The sequence below is a fragment of the Bombina bombina genome, chromosome 1, assembly GCF_027579735.1.
Source record: "Bombina bombina isolate aBomBom1 chromosome 1, aBomBom1.pri, whole genome shotgun sequence".
NCBI classification, from domain to species: Eukaryota; Metazoa; Chordata; class Amphibia; order Anura; family Bombinatoridae; genus Bombina; species Bombina bombina.
The window spans coordinates 101,280,184-101,300,159 of NC_069499.1; the positions used below are offsets into that span (position 1 = coordinate 101,280,184).

The 19,976-nt window shown below is 38.7% G+C and overlaps 1 protein-coding gene across 2 annotated transcripts in view; it reads left to right on the forward strand.

Moving 5' to 3' along the window:
• The window catches only part of PPP4R3A (protein phosphatase 4 regulatory subunit 3A), a 168,260-nt gene extending 151,413 nt beyond the window's left edge, over nucleotides 1–16,847 (forward strand). For both annotated transcript variants that reach the window (XM_053697553.1, XM_053697554.1), the window contains exon 15: nucleotides 16,130–16,847. In XM_053697553.1, the coding sequence (XP_053553528.1) occupies nucleotides 16,130–16,243 (114 nt within the window). In that variant the 3' untranslated portion in view covers nucleotides 16,244–16,847. The remainder of the gene's footprint in view (nucleotides 1–16,129) is intronic.
• Nucleotides 16,848–19,976: the final 3,129 nt, after the last annotated feature.

Sequence of the window (19,976 nt, forward strand, 5' to 3'; positions counted from 1 at the left end):
TGGGAACTTCATCCGGAGGTCTTTGCCCAAATACTTCGACGTTGGGGCAAACCAGAGATAGATCTCATGGCGTCTCGCCAGAACGCCAAACTTCCTCACTACGGGTCCAGATCCAGGGATCCGGGAGCGGTACTGATAGATGCTTTGACAGCACCTTGGAACTTCGGGATGGCTTATGTGTTTCCACCCTTCCCGCTGCTTCCTCGATTGATTGCCAAAATCAAACAGGAGAGAGCATCAGTGATTCTAATAGCGCCTGCATGGCCACGCAGGACTTGGTATGCAGATCTAGTGGACATGTCATCCTGTCCGCCTTGGTCTCTACCTCTAAGACAGGACCTTCTGATACAGGGTCCATTCAAACATCAAAATCTAACTTCTCTGAAGCTGACTGCTTGGAAATTGAACGCTTGATTTTATCAAAACGTGGTTTTTCTGAGTCGGTTATTGATACCCTGATACAGGCTAGGAAGCCTGTTACCAGAAGGATTTACCATAAGATATGGCGTAAATACCTATACTGGTGCGAATCCAAAGGTTACTCCTGGAATAAGGTTAGGATTCCTAGGATATTGTCCTTTCTACAAGAAGGTTTAGAAAAGGGTTTATCGGCTAGCTCATTAAAGGGACAGATCTCAGCTCTGTCCATCTTGTTACACAGGCGTCTGTCAGAAAATCCAGACGTCCAGGCTTTTTGTCAGGCTTTAGCTAGGATCAAGCCTGTGTTTAAAGCTGTTGCTTCGCCATGGAGTTTAAACTTAGTTCTTAACGTTTTACAGGGTGTTCCGTTTGAACCCCTTCATTCCATTGATATAAAATTGTTATCTTGGAAAGTTCTGTTTTTAATGGCTATTTCCTCGGCTCGAAGAGTCTCTGAGTTATCAGCCTTACATTGTGATTCTCCTTATCTGATTTTTCACTCAGACAAGGTAGTTCTGCGTACTAAACCTGGGTTCTTACCTAAGGTAGTCACTAACAGGAATATCAATCAAGAGATTGTTGTTCCATCCTTGTGTCCAAATCCTTCTTCAAAGAAGGAACGTCTTCTACACAATCTGGATGTAGTTCGTGCCCTCAAGTTCTACTTGCAGGCAACTAAGGATTTTCGACAAACGTCTTCCCTGTTTGTCGTGTACTCTGGTCAGAGGAGAGGTCATAAGGCTTCGGCTACCTCTCTCTCCTTCTGGCTTCGTAGCATAATTCGTTTAGCCTATGAGACTGCTGGACAGCAGCCTCCTGAAAGAATTACAGCTCATTCTACTAGAGCTGTGGCTTCCACTTGGGCCTTTAAGAATGAGGCCTCTGTTGAACAGATTTGCAAGGCTGCAACTTGGTCTTCGCTTCATACTTTTTCCAAATTTTACAAATTTGACACTTTTGCTTCTTCGGAGGCTATTTTTGGGAGAAAGGTTCTTCAGGCAGTGGTTCCTTCTGTATAATGAGCCTGCCTATCCCTCCCGTCATCCGTGTACTTTTGCTTTGGTATTGGTATCCCAGAAGTAATGATGACCCGTGGACTGATCACACATAACAGAAGAAAACATAATTTATGCTTACCTGATAAATTCCTTTCTTCTGTTGTGTGATCAGTCCACGGCCCGCCCTGTTTTAAGGCAGGTAAATATCTTTTAAATTATACTCCAGTCACCACTTCACCCTTGGTTTCTCCTTTCTCGTTGATTCTTGGTCGAATGACTGGGAGTGACGTAGAGGGGAGGAGCTATATGCAGCTCTGCTGGGTGAATCCTCTTGCATTTCCTGTTGGGGAGGAGTTATATCCCAGAAGTAATGATGACCCGTGGACTGATCACACAACAGAAGAAAGGAATTTATCAGGTAAGCATAAATTATGTTTTTTCTTACCTTAAAATTTGACTTTTTTCCCTGTGGGCTGTTAGGCTTGCGGGGGCTGAAAATGCTTCATTTTATTGCGTCATTCTTGGCGCAGACTTTTTTGGCGCAAAATTGTTTTTTTCTTTTTCCGGCGTCATACGTGTTGCCGGAAGTTGCGTCATTTTTGAGGTTTTTTTGTGCCAAAAGTGTCGGCGTTCCGGATGTGGCATCATTTTTGGCGCCAAATAATGTGGGCGTCTTTTTTGGCGCTAAAAAATATGGGCATCACTATTGTCTCCACATTATTTAAGTCTCATTATTTATTGCTTCTAGTTGCTAGAAGCTTGTTCACTGGCATTTTTTCCCATTCCTGAAACTGTCATTTAAGGAATTTGATCAATTTTGCTTTATATGTTGTTTTTTTCTATTACATATTGCAAGATGTCCCAGATTGACACTGAGTCAGAAGATACTTCTGGAAAAACGCTGCCTGGTGCTGGATCTACCAAAGTTAAGTGTATCTGCTGTAAACTTGTGGTATCTGTTCCTCCAGCTGTTGTTTGTAATGAATGTCATGACAAACTTGTTAATGCAGATAATATTTCCTTTAGTAATGTTACATTACCTGTTGCTGTTCCGTCAACATCTAATACTCAGAGTGTTCCTGTTAACATAAGAGATTTTGTTTCTAAATCCATTAAGAATGCTATGTCTGTTATTCCCCCTTCTAGTAAACGTAAAAGGTCTTTTAAAACTTCTCATTTTTCAGATGAATTTTTAAATGAACATCTTCATTCTGATTCTGATAATGGTTCCTCTGGTTCAGAGGATTCTGTCTCAGAGGTTGATGCTGATAAATCTTCATATTTATTCAAAATGGAATTTATTCGTTCTTTACTTAAAGACGTCTTAATTGCATTAGAAATAGAGGATTCTGGTCCTCTTGATACTAAATCTAAACGTTTAAATAAGGTTTTTAAATCTCCTGTAGTTATTCCAGAAGTTTTTCCTGTCCCTGATGCTATTTCTGAAGTAATCTCCAGGGAATGGAATAATTTGGGTAATTCATTTGCTCCTTCTAAACGTTTTAAGCAATTATATCCTGTGCCATCTGACAGATTAGAGTTTTGGGACAAAATCCCTAAAGTAGATGGGGCTATCTCTACTCTTGCTAAACGTACTACTATTCCTACGGCAGATAGTACTTCCATTAAGGATCCTTTAGATAGGAAGATTGAATCCTTTCTAAGAAAAGCTTACTTATGTTCAGGTAATCTTCTTAGACCTGCTATATCTTTAGAGGATGTTGCTGCAGCTTCAACTTTTTGGTTAGAAGCTTTAGCACAACAAGTAACAGATCATAATTCTCATAGCATTGTTAATCTTCTTCAACATGCTAATAACTTTATTTGTGATGCCATCTTTGATATCATTAGAGTTGATGTCAGGTATATGTCTCTAGCTATTTTAGCTAGAAGAGCTTTATGGCTTAAAACTTGGAATGCTGATATGTCTTCTAAGTCAACTTTGCTTTCCCTTTCTTTCCAGGGTAATAAATTATTTGGTTCTCAGTTGGATTCTATTATCTCAACTGTTACTGGAGGGAAAGGAACTTTTTTACCACAGGATAAAAAATCTAAAGGTAAATTTAGGTCTAATAATCGTTTCTTTCATGTAATTAGCAAGAGTCCATGAGCTAGTGACGTATGGGATATACATTCCTACCAGGAGGGGCAAAGTTTCCCAAACCTTAAAATGCCTATAAATACACCCCTCACCACACCCACAATTCAGTTTTACAAACTTTGCCTCCGATGGAGGTGGTGAAGTAAGTTTGTGCTAGATTCTACGTTGATATGCGCTCCGCAGCAAGTTGGAGCCCGGTTTTCCTCTCAGCGTGCAGTGAATGTCAGAGGGATGTGAGGAGAGTATTGCCTATTTGAATGCAGTGATCTCCTTCTAAGGGGTCTATTTCATAGGTTCTCTGTTATCGGTCGTAGAGATTCATCTCTTACCTCCCTTTTCAGATCGACGATATACTCTTATATATATACCATTACCTCTGCTGATTCTCGTTTCAGTACTGGTTTGGCTATCTGCTATATGTAGATGAGTGTCCTGGGGTAAGTAAGTCTTATTTTCTGTGACACTCCTAGCTATGGTTGGGCACTTTGTTTATAAAGTTCTAAATATATGTATTCAAACATTTATTTGCCTTGACTCAGAATGTTCAACTTTCCTTATTTTTCAGACAGTCAGTTTCATATTTGGGATAATGCATTTTAATTTTACATTTTTTACCTTAAAATTTGACTTTTTCCCTGTGGGCTGTTAGGCTCGCGGGGGCTGAAAATGCTTCATTTTATTGCGTCATTCTTGGCGCGGACTTTTTTGGCGCAAAAATTCTATTTCCGTTTCCGGCGTCATGTTGCCGGAAGTTGCGTCATTCTTTGACGTTATTTTGCGCCAAAGATGTCGGCGTTCCGGATGTGGCGTCATTTTTGGCGCCAAAAAGCATTTAGGCGCCAAATAATGTGGGCGTCTTATTTGGCGCGAAAAAATATGGGCGTCACTTTTGTCTCCACATTATTTAAGTCTCATTTTTTATTGCTTCTGGTTGCTAGAAGCCTGTTCTTTGGCATTTTTTCCCATTCCTGAAACTGTCATTTAAGGAATTTGATCAATTTTGCTTTATATGTTGTTTTTTTCTTTTACATATTGCAAGATGTTCCACGTTGCAACTGAGTCAGAAGTTACTTCAGGAAAGTCACTGCACAGTGCTGGAGCTACCAAGCTAAGTGTATCTGCTATAAACTTTTGGTATCTGTTTCTCCAGCTGTTATTTGTATTGCATGTCATGTCAAACTTATTAATGCAGATAAAATTTCCTTTAGTACTGTTACATTACCTGTTGCTGTTCCGTCAACATCTAATTTTCAGAGTGTTCCTGATAACATAAGAGATTTTATTTTTTAAATCCATTAAGAAGGCTATGTCTGTTGTTTCTCCTTCTAGTATACATAAAAGTCTTTTAAAACTTCTCTTTTTTCAGATGAATTTTTAAATGAACATCATCATTCTGATACTGATAATGGTTCTTCTGGTTCAGAGGTTTCTGTCTCAGAGGTTGATGCTGATAAATCTTTGTATTTGTTCAAGATGGAATTTATTCGTTCTTTACTTAAAGAAGTGTTATTTGCATTAGAAATAGAGGATTCTGGTCCTCTTGATACTAAATCTAAACGTTTAAATAAGGTTTTTAAATCTCCTGTAGTTATTCCAGAAGTGTTTTATCTCCCTGATGCTATTTCTGAAGTAATTTCCAGGGAATGGAATAATTTGGGTAATTTATTTACTCCTTCTAGACGTTTAAGCAAATTATATCCTGTGCCATCTGACAGATTAGAGTTTTTTGAGACAAAAATCCCTAAGGTTATGGGGCTATCTCTACTCCTGCTAATGTACTACTATTCCTACGGCAGATAGTACTTCATTTAAGGATCCTTTAGATAGGAAAATTGAATCCTTTCTAAGAAAAGCTTACTTATGTTCAGGTAATCTTCTTAGACCTGCTATATTTTTAGTGGATGTTGCTGCAGCTTCAACTTTTTGATTAGAAGCTTTAGAGCAACAAGTAACAGATCATAATTTTATAGCATTATTATTATTCTATAACATGCTAATAATTTTATTGGTGATACCATCTTTTGATATCATTAGAGTTGATGTCAGGTATATGTCTCTAGCTATTTTAGCTAGAGAAGCTTTATGGATTAAACTTGGAATGCTGACATGTCTTCTAAGTCATCTTTGCTTTCCCTTTCTTTCCAGGGTAAATAATCATTTTAGTTCCTTTCCTTTCAAGGAACAAAAGCCTGATCCTTCATCCTCAGGAGCGGTATCAGTTTGGAAACTATTTCCAGTTTGGAATATATCCAAGCCTTATAGAAACCTATAGCCAGCTCCTAAGTACCTATGAAGGTGCGGCCCTTATTCCAGCTCAGCTGGTATGGGGCAGATTACGTTTTCTTCAAAGAAATTTGGATCAATTCCGTTCTTAATCTCTGGTTTCAGAAACATTGTTTCAGAAAGGTACAGAATTGGCTTCAAGTTAAGGCCTCCTGCTAAGAGATTCTTTTCTTTCCCGTGTCCCAGTTAACACAGCTAAGGCTCAGCATTTCTGTAATGTGTTTCAGATCTAGAGTTGGCTGGAGTATTTATGCCAGTTCCAGTTCTGGAACAGGGGCTGGGGTTTTATTTTATCTCTTCATTTGTACCAAAGAAGGTCAATTCCTTCAGACCAGTTCCGGTTCTGTCATTATTGAATCGTTATGTTAGGATACCAACATTCAAGATGGTTACTGTAGGACTATCCTGCCTTTTGTTTAGCAAGGGCATTATATGTCTACAATAGATTTACAGGATGTGTATCTGCATATTCCGATTCATCCAGATCACTTTTAGTGTCTGAGATTCTCTTTTTAGACAAGCATTACCAGTTTTGTGGCTCTACCGTTTGGCCTAGCCTCAGTTCCAAGATTTTTTTTCAAAGGTTCTCGGTGCCCCTTTTTTCTGTAATCAGAGAATAGGGTTTTGGTATTTCCTTATTTGGACGATATCTTGGTACTTGCTCAGTCTTCTCATTTTCGAAGAATCTCATACGAATCGACTTGTGTTGTTTCTTCAATTTCATGGTTGGAGGATCAATTTACCATTCAGTTCATTGATTCCTCAGACAAGGGTAACCTTTTTAGGTTTCTAGATAAATTCAGTGTCTATGACTCTGTCCTTGTCAGACAAGAGAAGTTTAACATTGATATCAGCTTGTCAAAACCTTCAGTCACAATCATTCCCTTTGGTAGCCTTATGCATGGAAATGTTGGGTCTTAGGACTGCCGCATCAGATGCGATCTCCTTTGCTCGTTTTCACATGCGACCTCTTCAGCTCTGTATGCTGACCCAATGGTGCAGGGATTACTCAAAGATATCTCAATTAATATCTTTAAACCGATTTTACAACACTCTCTGACATGGTGGACAGATCACCATCGTTTAGTTCAGGGGGCTTCTTTGTTCTTCCGACCTGGACTATAATCTCAACAGATGCAAGTCTTACAGGTTGGGGAGCTGTGTGGGGGTATCTGATGGCACAAGGGGTTTGGGAATCTCAGGAGGTGAGATTTCCGATCAATATTTTGGAACTCCGTGCAATTTTCAGAGCTCTTCAGTCTTGGCCTCTTCTCAAGAGAGAGTTGTTCATTTGTTTTCAGATAGACAATGTCACAACTGTGGCATACATCAATCATCAAGGAGGGACTCACAGTCCTCTGGCTATGAAAGAAGTATCTCGAATTTTGGTTTGGGCGGAATCCAGCTCCTGTCTAATCTCTGCGGTTCATATCCCAGGTATGGACAATTGGAAAGCGGATTATCTCAGTCGCCAAACGTTGCATCCGGGCGAATGGTCTCTTCACCCAGAGGTATTTCTTCAGATTGTTCAAATGTGGGAACTTCCAGAAATAGATCTGATGGCTTCTCATCTAAACAAGAAACTTCCCAGGTATCTGTCCAGATCCCGGGATCCTCAGGCGGAGGCAGTGGATGCATTATCACTTCCTTGGAAGTATCATCCTGCCTATATCCTTCCGCCTCTAGTTCTTCTTCCAAGAGTAATCTCCAAGATTCTGAAGGAATGCTCGTTTGTTCTGCTGGTAGCTCCGGCATGGCCTCACAGGTTTTGGTATGCGGATCTTGTCCGGATGGCCTCTTGCCAACCGTGGACTCTTCCGTTAAGACCAGACCTTTTGTCTCAAGGTCCTTTTTTCCATCAGGATCTGAAATCCTTAAATTTAAAGGTATGGAGATTGAACGCTTGATTCTTGGTCAAAGAGGTTTCTCTGACTCTGTGATTAATACTATGTTACAGGCTCGTAAATCTGTATCCAGAGAGATATATTATAGAGTCTGGAAGACTTATATTTCTTGGTGTCTTTCTCATCATTTTTCTTGGCATTCTTTTAGAATACCGAGAATATTACAGTTTCTTCAGGATGGTTTAGATAAGGGTTTGTCCGCAAGTTCCTTGAAAGGTCAAATCTCTGCTCTTTCTGTTCTTTTTCACAGACAGATTGCTATTCTTCCTGATATTCATTGTTTTGTACAAGCTTTGGTTCGTATAAAGCCTGTCATTAAGTCAATTTCTCCTCCTTGGAGTTTGAATTTGGTTCTGGGGGCTCTTCAAGCTCCTCCATTTGAACCTATGCATTCATTGGATATTAAATTACTTTCTTGGAAAGTTTTGTTCCTTTTGGCCATCTCTTCTGCCAGAAGAGTTTCTGAATTATCTGCTCTTTCTTGTGAGTCTCCTTTTCTGATTTTTCATCAGGATAAGGCGGTGTTGCGAACTTCTTTTGAATTTTTACCTAAGTTGTGAATTCCAACAACATTAGTAGAGACATTGTGGTTCCTTCATTATGTCTTAATCCTAAGAATTCTAAGGAGAAATCGTTGCATTCTTTGGATGTTATTAGAGCTTTGAAATATTATGTTGAAGCTACTAAGTCTTTCCGAAAGACTTCAAGTTTATTTGTTATCTTTTCCGGTTTTAGAAAGGCCAGAAAACTTCTGCCATTTCTTTGGCATCTTGGTTGAAATCTTTAATTCATCTTGCCTATGTTGAGTCGGGTAAGACTCCGCCTCATAGGATTACAGCTCATTCTACTAGGTCAGTTTCTACTTCCTGGGCGTTTAGGAATGAAGCTTCGGTTGATCAGATTTGCAAAGCGGCAACTTGGTCCTCTTTGCATACTTTTACCAAATTCTACCATTTTGTTGTATTTTCTTCTTCTGAAGCAGTTTTTGGTAGAAAAGTACTTCAGGCAGCGTTTTCAGTTTGAATCTTCTGCTTATGTTTTTTCATTAAACTTTATTTTGGGTGTGGATTATTTTCAGCAGGAATTGGCTGTCTTTATTTTATCCCTCCCTCTCTAGTGACTCTTGTGTGGAAAGATCCACATCTTGGGTAGTCATTATCCCATACGTCACTAGCTCATGGACTCTTGCTAATTACATGAAAGAAAACATAATTTATGTAAGAACTTACCTGATAAATTCATTTCTTTCATATTAGCAAGAGTCCATGAGGCCCGCCCTTTTTTTGTGGTGGTTATGATTTTTTTGTATAAAGCACAATTATTCCAATTCCTTATTTTATATGCTTTCGCACTTTTTTCTTATCACCCCACTTCTTGGCTATTCGTTAAACTGAATTGTGGGTGTGGTGAGGGGTGTATTTATAGGCATTTTAAGGTTTGGGAAACTTTGCCCCTCCTGGTAGGAATGTATATCCCATACGTCACTAGCTCATGGACTCTTGCTAATATGAAAGAAATGAATTTATCAGGTAAGTTCTTACATAAATTATGTTTTTCGTTCCTTTCGTCACAATAAGGAACAAAAGCCTGATCCTTCACCCACAGGAGCGGTATCAGTTTGGAAACCATATCCAGTCTGGAATAAATCCAAGCCTTTTAGAAAACCAAAGCCAGCTCCCAAGTCCACATGAAGGTGCGGCCCTCATTCCAGCCCAGCTGGTAGGGGGCAGATTACGATTTTTCAAAGAAATTTGGATCAATTCAATTCACAATCTTCGGATTCAGAACATTGTTTCAGAAGGGTACAGAATTGGCTTCAAGATAAGGCCTCCTGCAAAGAGATTTTTTCTTTCCCGTGTCCCAGTAAATCCAGCGAAAGCTCAAGCATTTCTGAAATGTGTTTCAGATCTAGAGTTGGCTGGAGTAATTATGCCAGTTCCAGTTCTGGAACAGAGGCTGGGGTTTTATTCAAATCTCTTCATTGTACCAAAGAAGGAGAATTCCTTCAGACCAGTTCTGGATCTAAAAATCTTGATTCGTTATGTAAGGATACCAACATTCAAAATGGTAACTATAAGGACTATCCTGCCTTTTGTTCAGCAAGGGCATTATATGTCCACAATAGATTTACAGGATGCATATCTGCATATTCCGATTCATCCAGATCACTATCAGTTTCTGAGATTCTCTTTCCTAGACAAGCATTACCAGTTTGTGGCTCTGCCGTTTGGCCTAGCAACAGCTCCAAGAATTTTTACAAAGGTTCTCGGTGCCCTTCTGTCTGTAATCCGAGAACAGGGTATTGTGGTATTTCCTTATTTGGACGATATCTTGGTACTTGCTCAGTCTTCACATTTAGCAGAATCTCATACGAATCGACTTGTGTTGTTTCTTCAAGATCATGGTTGGAGGATCAATTTTCCCGAAAAGTTCATTGATTGCTCAGACAAGGGTAACCTTTTTAGGTTTCCAGATAGATTCAGTGTCCATGACTCTGTCTCTGACAGACAAGAGACGTCTAATATTGATCTCAGCTTGTCGAAACCTTCAATCACAATCATTCCCTTCGGTAGCCTTATGCATGGAAATTCTTGGTCTTATGACTGCTGCATCGGACGCGATCCCCTTTGCTCGTTTTCACATGCGACCTCTTCAGCTCTGTATGCTGAACCAGTGGTGCAGGGATTACACAAAGATATCTCAATTAATATCTTTAAAACCAATTGTACGACACTCTCTGACGTGGTGGACAGATCACCATCGTTTAGTTCAGGGGGCTTCTTTTGTTCTTCCGACCTGGACTGTAATTTCAACAGATGCAAGTCTGACAGGTTGGGGAGCTGTTTGGGGGTCTCTGACAGCACAAGGGGTTTGGGAATCTCAGGAGGTGAGATTACCAATCAATATTTTGGAACTCCGTGCAATTTTCAGAGCTCTTCAGTCATGGCCTCTTCTAAAGAGAGAATCGTTCATTTGTTTTCAGACAGACAATGTCACAACTGTGGCATACATCAATCATCAAGGAGGGACTCACAGTCCTCTGGCTATGAAAGAAGTATCTTGAATACTGGTATGAGCGGAATCCAGCTCCTGTCTAGTTTCTGTGGTTCATATCCCAGGTATAGACAATTGGGAAGCGGATTATCTCAGTCGCCAAACGTTACATCCGGGCGAATGGTCTCTTCACCCAGAGGTATTTCTTCAGATTGTTCAAATGTGGGGACTTCCAGAAATAGATCTGATGGCTTCTCATCTAAACAAGAAACTTCCCAGGTATCTGTCCAGATCCAGGGATCCTCAGGCGGAAGCAGTGGATGCATTGTCACTTCCTTGGAAGTATCATCCTGCCTATCTCTTTCCGCCTCTAGTTCTTCTTCCAAGAGTAATCTCCAAGATTCTGAAGGAATGCTCGTTTGTTCTGCTGGTGGCTCCAGCATGGCCTCACAGGTTTTGGTATGCGGATCTTGTCCGGATGGCCTCTTGCCATCCGTGGACTCTTCCGTTAAGACCAGACCTTCTGTCGCAAGGTCCTTTTTTCCATCAGGATCTCAAATCCTTAAATTTAATGGTATGGAGATTGAACGCTTGATTCTTAGTCAAAGAGGTTTCTCTGACTCTGTGATTAATACTATGTTACAGGCTCGTAAATCTGTATCTAGAAAGATATATTATAGAGTCTGGAAGACTTACATTTCTTGGTGTCTTTCTCATCATTTTTCCTGGCATTCTTTTAGAATTCAGAGAATTTTACAGTTTCTTCAGGATGGTTTGGATAAAGGTTTGTCTGCAAGTTCCTTGAAAGGACAAATCTCTGCTCTTTCTGTTCTTTTTCACAGAAAGATTGCTAATCTTCCTGATATTCATTGTTTTGTACAAGCTTTGGTTCGTATAAAACCTGTCATTAAGTCAATTTCTCCTCCTTGGAGTTTGAATTTGGTTCTGGGGGCTCTTCAAGCTCCTCCGTTTGAACCTATGCATTCGTTGGACATTAAATTACTTTCTTGGAAAGTTTTGTTTCTTTTGGCCATCTCTTCTGCTAGAAGAGTTTCTGAATTATCTGTTCTTTCTTGTGAGTCTCCTTTTCTGATTTTTCATCAGGATAAGGCGGTGTTGCGAACTTCTTTTAAATTTTTACCTAAGGTTGTGAATTCTAACAACATTAGTAGAGAAATTGTGGTTCCTTCATTGTGTCCTAATCCTAAGAATTCTAAGGAGAGATCATTGCATTCTTTGGATGTAGTTAGAGCTTTGAAATATTATGTTGAAGCTACTAAGACTTTCCGAAAGACTTCTAGTCTATTTGTTATCTTTTCCGGTTCTAGGAAAGGTCAGAAGGCCTCTGCCATTTCTTTGGCATCTTGGTTGAAATCTTTAATTCATCATGCTTATGTCGAGTCGGGTAAAACTCCGCCTCAAAGGATTACAGCTCATTCTACTAGGTCAGTTTCTACTTCCTGGAATGAAGCTTCGGTTTAGGAATGAAGCTTCGGTTGATCAGATTTGCAAAGCAGCAACTTGGTCTTCTTTGCATACTTTTACTAAATTCTACCATTTTGATGTGTTTTCTTCTTCTGAAGCAGTTTTTGGTAGAAAAGTACTTCAGGCAGCTGTTTCAGTTTGATTCTTCTGCTTATAATTTCAGTTTTTTTCATTATAAGATTTAAACTTTATTTTGGGTGTGGATTATTTTCAGCGGAATTGGCTGTCTTTATTTTATCCCTCCCTCTCTAGTGACTCTTGCGTGGAAGATCCACATCTTGGGTAGTCATTATCCCATACGTCACTAGCTCATGGACTCTTGCTAATTACATGAAAGAAAACATAATTTATGTAAGAACTTACCTGATAAATTCATTTCTTTCATATTAGCAAGAGTCCATGAGGCCCACCCTTTTTGTGGTGGTTATGATTTTTTTGTATAAAGCACAATTATTCCAATTCCTTATTTTTTATGCTTTCGCACTTTTTTTTCTTATCACCCCACATCTTGGCTATGCGTTAAACTGATTTGTGGGTGTGTTGAGGGGTGTATTTATAGTCATTTTGAGGTTTGGGAAACTTTGCCCCTCCTGGTAGGAATGTATATCCCATACGTCACTAGCTCATGGACTCTTGCTAATATGAAAGAAATGAATTTATCAGATAAGTTCTTACATAAATTATGTTTTTTATGTTAGCAGACTTAATTTTATGAAATAAGTTTTTAGTTTACAGAAATGGCAAAAAGCTACCATACAGAATGCAAAAAAAGTTTTCTAAATATTTTATGGAGTGTGTGCCTTACATATTTTAACATTTTAGTTATCATTGGAAAGAATAGCTGAAATACAAATCTGCATAAGATCCACTCAGTTTAGTCTAATTACTTGTGCAAAGCATTTTAGTTAATGTCGTTGGAGCTACCAAGCGGAGAAGGTGCCATCCCATCCAGTGATCCTGGTTTGTATGTGAGTGAGACTCGCATCTTTTCTCATGTGCATGTGTGCCCCACCCCAGAAAGACTCCCAGAAGATGGGCGTAGGAAGAGAGTTTTGAGCTTCAGTGCAAGAGGCTTGCTATATACTGCTTGAATGGTAGAAGTACAAAGTTGTGGGGATGAGAGTAACACCTCTAAGAGGCACTTAGTGCCAGGCTGTTTTGTCTTGCAGGTCATCAGATGTCTATTAACATGTTATACATGATACTTGTGTTATTTACAGATCCTGACAGACACACCCATTTTCCATCACCTAAATATAGATCAGGACACACTTGCAGTCTGAAGAGGAGTATGGCTGTACTAATATCAAAGCACCAAACATTGCCTCCATTATTTAAAGCCCCATAATATTCAGAAATAAAAGTTAAGTGCAAGAGAAGGCTCACATTGTGATGGAAAATATTGTTCAGTGGTGCAGTGCTTAGTTTTAGGTAAATATAATGGTCTTTAGTAGACCTGTGCATGGGCAAAAAAAATTGTTCGTCCAAAAGATCCAATACGTGTCGTCAGAATTTTGGTAACATTTGGTTCGCCCGGATATTCAGATACGAAATTTGTTCAAAATGAATTCATTCCATTATATTGAGGCTAGTGGGAAGCCCAAAAAACATTAAAGGGACAGTATACACCAGAATTGTTGTTGTTTAAAAAGATAGATTATTCCTTTATTACCTATTCCTCAGTATTGCATAACCAACACTATTATATTAATACTTTTTACCTCTGTGATTACCTTGTATCTAAGCCTCTTCAGACTGCCCCCTTATCTCTGCACTGATTGACTAAACTGCATGTCTGTCAAAAGCACTGACTCCTAAATAACTCCACGGGAGTGAGCACAATGTTATCTATATGACACGCATGAACTAGTACTGTCTAACTGTAAAAAACTTTAAAAATGCTCTGAGCTAGGAGGCGGTTTTCAACGGTTTAGAAATCAGTTTGAGCCTAGCTAGGCTTAGCTTTTCAAAAATACCACCAAGGGAACAAAGCAAATTTAATGATAAAAGTCAATTGGAAAGTTGTTTAAAATTGCATGCCCTATCTGAATCATGAAAGTTTTTTTGGACTTGACTGTCCCTTTAATTTTAGCAACAAAATTACACTGCTATGCTATGCCAACAATGGAAAGATCAGGTCCGCCAGACCTCGCTGAATACGGCGAGCAATACGCTCGCCATATTCAGCATTGCACCAGCAGCTCACAAGAGCTGCTGATGCAACACCGCCCCCTGCAGACTTGCGGCCAATAGGCCGTCAGCAGGGGGGTGTCAACCCGATCGTACTCAAACACACACACCATATACATTTACACACACACACACCATATACATTTACACACACACACACCATATACATTTACACACACACACACCATATACATTTACACACACACACACACCATATACATTTACACACACACACACACCATATACATTTACACACACACACACACCATATACATTTACACACACACACACACACACACACACCATATACATTTACACACACACACCATATACATTTTTACACACACACACCATATACATTTACACACACACACACCATATACATTTACACACACACACACACACCATATACATTTACACACACACACACACACCATATACATTTACACACACACACACCATATACATTTACACACACACACACCATATACATTTACACACACACACACCATATACATTTACACACACCATATACATTTACACACACACACACCATATACATTTACACACACACACACCATATACATTTACACACACACACCATATACATTTACACACACACACACCATATACATTTACACACACACACACCATATACATTTACACACACACACACCATATACATTTACACACACACACACCATATACATTTACACACACACACACCATATACATTTACACACACACACACCATATACATTTACACACACACACACCATATACATTTACACACACACACACCATATACATTTACACACACACACACCATATACATTTACACACACACACACCATATACATTTACACACACACACACACCATATACATTTACACACACACACACACACCATATACATTTACACACACACACACACCATATACATTTACACACACACACACACCATATACATTTACACACACACACACACCATATACATTTACACACACACACACACCATATATATATATATATATATATATATACACACACAACCATACACACAAAGTACAAAACAAAAGATCTAAGTATTTTGGTTGGCTCCTACACTCCTAGAATACATTTGTTAAGCCCTGACTTACCTTTTCTGCAATGTGCTGTTCCCTGTACCGCACTGGAGATCAGGAAGTGAGAGGGAATTGAAAAGAAAGGAACGTAGCAAATATTTCCATTGAGATAGAATGGAACAGTGACACCCGCAGGCAGAAATTAAAAGTGCAGGCAAAAAAAACATTAACTGACACTGCCGTTCTTTCTGCAGAGATCCTTCAGTTTCTGCAATAAGAACACAGATCGCAAAGTGTTCTCCCTTGGGGAAAATGCCATGAACCCACTGCAATTACAAAAATATTGTTTCAATTAGATAAGGGGTACCAGTAATACTTCTATAATATCTTATATATATATATATATATATATCATATATTATGTGACTAATAAACATGGAAAATGTAATTTCTTAACCGTTTTGGTCCCTGGTCCATTAGTCCACTCGTTATGTGGTCAAATGGGCCACATACGTATTCATCCAAAGACTAATGCACAGGTCTGGTTTTTAGAATACTAGGTGCAGTCTAAAAATGTTACAGTAGGTAGTTTTTTATATTGTACTGTAAAATTACTAGTTGTAGCAATTTGAAACCCAAGTTGCACGTCAAACTATAATATAAACTTTATTTTTTTCTTTGTGTCTTTAGGGGGGTCTTGTAGGACTTGTAGATTATCCAGATGATGATGAGGAAGAGGATGACGATGAGGAAGAAAAAGAAGAGACCGTACAACTCTCAAAAAAAGCAAGACTTGGTTCATAATACCAGCATCTGCTCTAACAGCCATGGAGACTTTGATATCCCCTAAGAACAGAAAATCCACAGAAGCAGCCAGTCACATGGGCATGTCTGACACAAACCAACATGTAGATGTCTGCTCATTAAGTGCCAATTCGTAGGAGCACGAGGAGAGGGAAGTATAACTTTAAAAGTAAAGTACTTTCAAACCTCGCCTCTTTAATCTAGACCACACATTGCCCTTTTCTCAGGGAAGGAAAAAAGAAAAAAATAACAGGGCAGGAGTTTATAGTTTAACTCTGGATTTCGATGGTCGTTTGCTCCAATCAGAAATAAGCTTAAAAATGTGGTTCTAAAAGAGCCATTTGAAGAAGGATTGTCTGCAGCTTCAACGGATGCCAGCACTTCTCTTTTGGTGGATCTCCTCTGCCTTTATGATATACACATCCTGGACATTTTGTCATTACCATAACAAGTTTTAAATTCCTTGGTGGGGGAGGGCCAATTATAAAGTTTTGCCCCCTTTTTTTTATCTGTTCCTTTTATGCCCTTAAAACTGCAGATTTCATTTGAAGGTGCAGAGGGTAACTCTCTGCCCTTTCTTGATTAAAGATTGAGTGGAATTCTAGATGTGGTCAATTTGTGTCATGATTTTTATGATTATTTTATTTTTTTTTAATTATGATTTTTGTCAACCCTGAGTGTATGCTGAGTTGAATATATATTTGGGACCATTAAATTTTTTTCATGTAATAGAATTGCTGTTGTTATGGATACCTGCTTACCACTGTTGCTCTGATTTCAGGATAATTTTACTTGAGTCTGGGTTATTTGAGGGCAAGATTGAGTGCCAATTGAATAGTTTAATATATTTTTAAAAAGGTCTTTGCAAATTATACTGTTTGATTTCTGTTATTTAACAAAATGTAACTTTTTAAAAATAACTTTCAAACGTACTGGAAAAACATGAAAAATGTGGTCAAAAATCATTTAATTTTCCAATTCTTTTTAAAATAACTTTATGGCATTCAAAAATATACAATGAAGTCCTGTTGCTTTACACATTTCACAAATATAACATTGTCATGCTGTTTTTTTTTTTGTTTTTTTAATTGGATACATTCTTTTATTTATACTAAATTCTTCCAACTGTTGTTTTTTTCTTTTGTTTCCCCACTTAACAAATTCCCCCCGGGTGTTTTATGTTTTTATTCATTTTTACATTGTATTGTAATCTCCATATTGTTTTGGGATAATTGATGTTACTTCCAGTCATTCAGAAACTTATCTAAATATAATTAAATTGCTAGTATTCATGTAATTGCTTCTCTAGAATGTAAACACACTTAAAGGGACAGTCGACTTGATTTTTTTTTTCTATATATATAATGCCTTGACTACCCATTCCCCATTTCTGTCTGTTTCTAAGCCTCTGCAGGCTGCCTCCTTATCACAGTGCATTTTATCGGCTTTTCACAGACAGACAATTTATAGTTCAGGTGTGCCATATAGACATTGTGATCAATCCCGTGGAGTTATTTATGAAGCACCGCTAACTGACTAAAATGCAAGTTTGTAAATAGCCGATAGATAAGGGGAAATCTGTAGAGGCTTAGATACAAGGTAATCAGAGGTTAAAAAGTTTATTAATATAATGGTGTTGATCCTTCAAAACCTCTATCTTTTTAAACAATAACATTTTTTGCTAGACTTTCAATTAAATTTTTTAATCTATCATGCAGTCAATTGAAGCTTTTTTCTCCAACATAGGTGTATCCGGTCCACGGCGTCATCCTTACTTGTGGGATATTCTCTTCCCCAACAGGAAATGGCAAAGAGCCCAGCAAAGCTGGTCACATGATCCCTCCTAGGCTCCGCCTACCCCATTCATTCTCTTTGCCGTTGCACAGGCAACATCTCCACGGAGATGGCTAAGAGTTTTTTGGTGTTTAAATGTAGTTTTTATTCTTCAATCAAGTGTTTGTTATTTTAAAATAGTGCTGGTATGTACTATTTACTCTGAAACAGAAAAGAGAAGAAGATTTCTGTTTGTAAGAGGAAGATGATTTTAGCAAACGTTACTAAAATCGATTGCTGTTTCCACACAGGACTGTTGAGATGAAGTAACTTCAGTTGGGGGAAGCAGTTGGCAGACTTTTCTGCCTGAGGTATGACTGGCCACATTTCTAACAAGACTTTGTAATGCTGGAAGGCTGTCATTTTCCCTATGGGGACCGGTAAGCCATTTTCTTATATTAAGTAAAAGAATAAAGGGCTTTATAAGGGCTTAAAAAACTGGTAGACATTTTTCTGGGCTAAAACGATTACTTTGCTAAGCATATTTGGCAGATTATAACTCTTTATAGTTATTATAATCTTGCGGATTGTTGTTAAAATACGGCAGGCACTGTATGGACACCTTTTTTCAGATGGGGGCCTTCTCTAGTCATAGGCAGAGCCTCATTTTCGCGCCACTAATGCGCAGTTGTTTTTGGAAAGCAAGGCATGCAGATGCATGTGTGAGGAGCTAAGAACCACTGAAAAGGCTTATAGAAGGCGTCATTTGGTATCGTATTCCCCTCTGGGCTTGGTTGGGTCTCAGCAAAGCAGATACCTGGGACTGTATAGGGGTTCCGTTATTTTAAGGGTTAAAGCTTTCAAATTTGGTGTGCAATACTTTTAAGGCTTTAAGACACTGTGGTGAAATTTTGGTGAACAATTGCTTCATGCTTTTTCGCATATTCAGTAATAAAGTGTGTTCTGTTTAAAATTTAAAGTAACAGTAACGGTTTTATTTTAAAACGTTTTTTGTGCTTTGTTGACAAGTTTAAGCCTGTTTAACATGTCTGAACCATCAGATAAGCGATGTTCTATATGTATGAAAGCCAATGTGTCTCCCCATTTAAATATATGTGATAATTGTGACATAGTGTCCAAACAAAGTAGGGACGATGATGCCACAGATAATAATAGTGCCCAAGATGATTCTTCAGATGAGGGGAGTAAGCATGGTACTGCATCATCCCCTTCTGTGTCTACACCAGTTTTGCCCACACAAGAGGCCCCTAGTACATCTAGTGCGCCAATACTTATTACCATGCAACAATTAACGGCTGTTATGGATAATTCTATTGCAAATATTTTATCTAAAATGCCTACTTATCAGAGAAAGCGTGATTGCTCTGTTTTAAACACTGAAGAGCAAGAGGACGCTGATGATAACGTTTCTGACATACCCTCACACCAATCTGAAGGGGCCAGGAGGGAGGTTTTGTCTGAGGGAGAAATTTCAGATTCAGGAAAAATTTCTCAGCAAGCTGAACCTGATGTTGTACCATTTAAATTTAAATTAGAACATCTCCGCGCACTGCTTAAGGAGGTATTATCTACTCTGGATGATTGTGACAATTTGGTCATTCCAGAGAAATTATGTAAGATGGACAAGTTCCTAGAGGTTCCGGTGCCCCCCGATGTTTTTCCTATACCCAAGCGGGTGGCGGACATAGTAAATAAGGAATGGGAAAGGCCCGGCATACCTTTTGTTCCTCCCCCTATATTTAAGAAATTATTTCCTATAGTCGACCCCAGAAAGGACTTATGGCAGACAGTCCCTAAGGTCGAGGGGGCGGTCTCTACTCTAAACAAACGCACTACTATTCCCATAGAAGATAGTTGTGTTTTCAAAGATCCTATGGATAAAAAATTAGAGGGTTTGCTTAAAAAGATGTTTGTTCAGCAAGGTTACCTTCTACAACCA